We start from the raw sequence: 5,768 nt of genomic DNA, 5'->3' as shown, positions 1-5,768 counted from the left end.
CCTTCCATGTCTAAATTTATCACATCACATTCTATTAGGGGCCGTGGATAATTAAAACATGCGCACAGTAAACGCAACTAAGTGTGTTTGGCCTCACGTCACATATGTGCGTGCCGATCCGGACCAGTTTATGTGATGAAAGTAAGTATCATTTTATGTCTGTATGACCGATTTATCATTTTTTTCCTGATTTTTAAAGAATATTCATGAGGACATTAGAATACAACCTTCATTACTAATGTTTTGTTGTGTGGCTTGAAGATAAAAAGTATTCTAAAACGTTGAAAGCTAAGAGCTTGTTAGCATGACTGAATGTTTCAGAAGACAAAGACACGTATATAGTACGTTTATTGTTTTTCCACTTTTGCTTTAAATTTACTCTTCAACAGAACAGAAAAGAGTTTCCCTTTTACGAAAACCAAGAGGGAATCAGGCTTTTCTTTGGAAATATTCCAACCTAAATTTTGGAAAACAGAAATCATGAAATTTCAGAGAAACACAAACTGGAAAGAAAATAATTTGATAAAATGATATATTTTCAGGAAAAGAATGTAAAAAAGGGATACCCTTAATTGAGTTCTAATTATTTTCATGAAAAAAAATCTGAGTTTAAGTGATGGTCTAGTTCCTAGACATGATAAAACTTTAAATGTCGAGGACATAAATGGAAGGCACTCTTCTTGCAGAATCCAGAAAGATAATGTTTTTATTACAACAGTGGGTGTAAAAGATTACAACGAATAAAGCGAAATGGTATACAATACGACGAAATTCCACTTCACATTCACTAATCTGAAAGGAACGTCTTCAGGAGTTGCTGAAGTTTTTTATCATCAACGTTTGCACGTCCGGTACACCCAACAAAGTTTGTGGTGCTGACGATCGATGAATTTCACGTTAAATGTGCAGTCTGGGTCGGCGACGGATACATATGTTTTCTACAAGTTCATCCAAAAAGTTACACGTTGCAACGTTTATGTAACATTGAGAGAGAGAGAGAGAGAGAGAGAGAGAGAGAGAGAGAGAGAGAGAGAGAGAGAGAGAGAGAGAGAGAGACAAACAGACAGACAGACAGACAGACAGAGCTTTCTAAAAATTTATATAACTGCAATTATTTTCTTTCGCATATTGCGATCGGCATTTCTTTACTTTTTTTCACAGTACATGTGTGAATCTGGTCGTTTCCAAACTTAAATTTAACCATGGAGTCAATTCTAAAATAAATCACAAGTAAATCATCCCCATCGTTGATTACTATTAACCTCTAAAATCAGTTCAAGTGGAAATAGCGTGAGCAAATACATTCTGCTTTACTTCTTACCTAATTGTATTGCGCTACAGCGTTTTGGTCACCTTGTAAAGAAGTGAGATGAAATTAAGGTGACCTTTTCTTTTATGAATTACTCTACATGTGGTAAGGAAGCCATGGTATCGATTGGCGGCAACAATCTCGGATGGAATGACGTCGTATTCTTCCAATCTGACCCCTCTGGTCCTTCTAGATCACCATTTCCCTTGTCGATGGCGGAGCCCTTGTCTTTGGTATGTGCTATATACGGCGGTGGCTCTCTGTCGGATCGTTCTCCTCCGATATAGGCAGTGAAAGCACTTCGCACGGTATTAGGGTTCGGAAACTGGTTCATCTGATTTCTTTCCTCCAGTACAACTATTGGGTCGTGTAACAGGTTGCTACAGACTACTGACACTGTTCCCACCACGACTTCTCTGCCTTCGTTGGCACCACAAGGCACAGCCCGACCCTGGTGATGTGCCTGGTTGCATCGTTCTCGGCATGTCTCGCCAATCCCCGTCCTGGCATCCGTTGCTTGCATTTACAGACGTAAAGATTGAACACTACCACAATAATGAATACCACAAAAACCGCCGCTCCCATGGCTACAACCAACCTTAAAGTTTTCTTTTTTGTTCTAGTTGGCCCTGAAATCGGAAAGATACAAATATTATTCAAGCAGTTTTGCAAATGAAGAATAAAGGAGTGAGAAGAGATTGAAAGCCTTAATATCTTAGCTTCAATTCTGAAGTAAATGCAAATACATTTTCTGGCAGCGGTGACTTATGGCCAATATTTGCAAGACAATAATGTATGCACCGAACAGAATGCCACACGTCAGACAAGCGAAGTACAAGAAGGGATTTCAACGCACATAGTTGAGTATACAAAGAAAATGTTACTATGTGGTGGTGCAGAAGTACCAAACTGTGAAAGTTACAGTTGCTGAGGCTCTAAACACTGTGCTTGGTCGCTGAGAAGGTAAAAACTATGTACATACCACAGTCCAACTCATCGCTCATGTCACCACAGTTGTTCTTCCTGTTACACTTTTGGTTGGCAGGGATGCATTCATAGTTGCCACATCGCCATTGGTTCTCATGACCACAAGCTGAAAAGTAGGAACGTAAGAAAGACCTTGACAAATCGACGATGAGTAAGGAGACGGCTCGCAGCGTCATCATAAGGAGGACAGCTTTAACCCTTTCACCCCCAGTTTCCTGTATACAGGTCCAACTTTACCATAGAAAACAATGGATTTGGGAAAAACCATGGTGGTGAAAAGGTTAAAGGTATACTGTCATCTGTTCCAATTTTGCCACGGTTACCATGGAAGGAGGAAATCTAACTACTCACAGATTTTAAGCGGGTGGCCGCTTTTTAAAAACAGCGCCCTTACATGGGCATTTTGAATACCAAGGAACGCCCCTATGACCATATATGGGCATATTTAGATTACAGCTGACTGTATACCTTTGAGACCAAGTGGTTCGAACGATGATTACTGGACAGGCGAAACAAGATGACCTGTGGCAGATCAACAGATACTCAGCTGCACTCAACATTGTGACACCATAACACACAAGACATTGGCCAAGGATACTGTATTCAATTCCTATCAGAGTTTAGCACGGGTACTTGTTCACAAAATCCGTGTCCGTGTCACGCCAGGGTTGCGAAATGCATGAACACTGTCTCAAATCGTTTAGGGGACTCAAATATGGTGCAGAAAGGACAGATTTTAATTTTGCTCAAACTTTCCTGTGGGAAACATAAACAATCATTAAACTGTTCTCTTCAATAAGAAAGAATGTAAGTCAGGAGTCACCGTCGTGCAAAGTTGGAAACTAGAGTAACTATCACCTAAAATTTACCTTTTTTGAAATGACCTCTATACAGTAAAATTTAATTTCCAATTTTTTAAAGAAGAAAGAGGTGAAAAGTTCCGCGCGCTTCAAAATGACTTCACAGAAGCAGCGGACAGGATCTAGGAAAGATACAGTAAAAACAGTGTTTCCAAGACGCATTCTACCCTAATAAACACACACTCAACAAACAAGCAGTAAATAGTCAAGCATTCTTAGTACTAAATTCAGAAAACAATATATTTACTATGGATACAGTGTGATCGGTTTCTAACTCAAGGTTTTGAATAACAATACCAATAGGCGTTAGTTCTCGTCGTGACTTTGATGACCAGCTAAAGACAAGTCTGAGAAAAGTGAAAAGATCAATACTTACCCAAGAATGGGGCCGTATAACTCTCACCGTCATCGCCACCTTGAACATAAAAGAAAATATATCAAGTACATGTAAACTATTAAAAAAGATCAAATTATGTATTTTGATGTTCATTAACGTCGTTGCAAAGTAAGTCTTTAAATTATGTTTTGACAAATTTAGTATTACAAAGATTAATTAAATAAAAGTTATTCTATTTGCAGATTCCCTTTTGTCTTCCGACTTTCTGTTGAATGTGACAATTTACCCCGGACCCTTGAGCGATAACGCTGTGAGGTATATGGTGAACGTTGTACCCCGGCAGTAACCGTGCTTGTACATACCAGGAACAGAGGACCACCTGGCGAGAAAGCCAGCGCCCTCATAGGCGGCGTCCGATTTGAATTTCACCCACATCCATCGACTCTTTGATGAAACACGACCCATCGAGTAGCGGTGGCATTCTATCCCGTACAAAGTGCCTTCCTTGTTGCCTTCTCGTACCTGCAGGAAGAAGACAAACACAAAATTTTCTTCTCAGTTTACATTTATTTCTCAGCAAGTCTGCTTGCCAATTCAAAGGAGAAATTGGTAAAGGCTCGGTCGGCCAGGTGCAATAGAAACCAGAAGTAGGTAAATGGCTATAAGTGGATAAAGCTCCGGTACAAAACGAACATATTGTAATTCTGTTTAAAATAGGCCAAAGTCTTTCCGCTGCTGCGAAATTCTTACCTCAATGAAATCCCAGCAGGAGTTTATCGTCGCCTGCTCCAAATCCACAAAATGCAGCTCTAGACGTACGTAGTGGTACACGGGGACTTCGATTAGCCAAATACACAGTTGGTCACTAGGGTAACCCCGAGGATACCCTGGAGACATGATTTCACCTTCTGACTCATTGAGGAACCCACCACAGTCTAAATGAAAGAGAATGCTGATTTAGTCGCTCTGTTGTACTGACCAATTCATCGAACTGTACAGGCTATATTCTGTATGATAGAATTTAAATCAAAGGGGAGTAACACTCAGTGTGTTCCCTCATACTACGTTTCACAGATTAACTTTCCTGTCTTTAATCAGATTTTTCGCCCTGCTAATTTTGATACAGTTTAGGGCACGGCGAAAACGGCGACGGCCCGTGATCATTGCAATGTCTGGATGGTATTATGGAGGTAGAACCGCTATCTCAGGATACTTACGCGTTAATGTCGGTCTTGCCTCGACAAAATCGTGGCCAGCGCAACTTCCCAGCACGAGTAACGATGCTAGGATCACGGAGAACAATGTAAAAGAGCTGGAGGGAAAAAAAGAGTTCGGAAATTACAATGTAGTACCCACTCTGCTTTTCCTAGCCGTCAAAGTGTATAACTGAACGGGGAACAATGAAATATTTCAGTCGACGTCAAAAAATTGTAAGCAGAATCGGAGGATGCAAATGTCAGTCGAACTCTAAGAGCAGAATTTAGACAAAACCTGATAAATCTACATTATTTTAGGTAGTCCGACTACAAGAAATTATGCTGATCTACTTTACTCTCCTCCATGCCTAGAAATGATAACCTGTAGGTCTGAGTTAGCAAATTGTCGTAACTTTAGTATTGTCTTCTATATGAAATATGACGTTCAAAAAATAATTTTCTTCATCGCTAAATCGTTTAAATGTGGCCTCATTGAATAATATCTGCAATATTTCGTATCTTCCTCCGCCAGTTTGCTTAGCAATTGAAGGAGAATAGTGGCTCACTATCCCCTCTCATTTGAATCAGGCATTTTAGATATTGTAACTAAGAACACAACGGAGAAAAAGTAATAAACGTGTAATCCGCTCGTTGCAGAAACGTCGGCACTCCTTGTGCGCGGACACAAGAAATCTATGAAAAAGTAAGTAAAAACTCGGCTGTGAGCTTAGAAATTTCGTTTGATCAAAACTTCATAATCGTAGAAATGTTAAGTAAACATTGCCAGTGTGGCTGACGTCTTTTTGTTGTTCTCTGGATCTATATTTGACCATCTTTCGAAAGTAAGCCTTCCTCTCCATCTTTTCCAGAAACTTGCACCTTTCAAGTTAGATCTTTTTTCCCCTCACTATGTATATTTCTTTGTTTCTATTGCTCGCCTCATCTCCCCTTCTTACCTGTAAGGCATGCTGTTTGTCTTCATTCAGTAATATTCTCTTCCGAATTCGCCTTTACCAACTCCTAAATCTGGTGTGTATATGAACAAGGCAAAGGAAACAGTGTGAGATATCCGTTTTTCG

General features: G+C 39.9%; 1 protein-coding gene across 1 annotated transcript; it reads right to left on the bottom strand.

The window, feature by feature from the left end:
• Positions 1–574: 574 nt before the first annotated feature.
• On the bottom strand, positions 575–5,768 carry LOC139120928 (membrane frizzled-related protein-like). The gene is made up of 7 exons (XM_070685518.1): positions 5,646–5,768; positions 4,711–4,805; positions 4,244–4,428; positions 3,856–4,015; positions 3,533–3,571; positions 2,292–2,402; positions 575–1,938 (listed from the first exon to the last, which is right to left on the bottom strand). Exons 1-7 carry the CDS (start codon positions 5,669–5,671, stop codon positions 1,697–1,699), a joined length of 858 nt encoding a protein of 285 aa, XP_070541619.1. The 5' UTR covers positions 5,672–5,768; the 3' UTR covers positions 575–1,696.

The sequence above is a fragment of the Ptychodera flava genome, chromosome 21 (assembly GCF_041260155.1).
Source record: "Ptychodera flava strain L36383 chromosome 21, AS_Pfla_20210202, whole genome shotgun sequence".
Taxonomy (NCBI): domain Eukaryota; kingdom Metazoa; phylum Hemichordata; class Enteropneusta; family Ptychoderidae; genus Ptychodera; species Ptychodera flava.
This window is presented reverse-complemented; position numbering and strand designations above follow the sequence as displayed.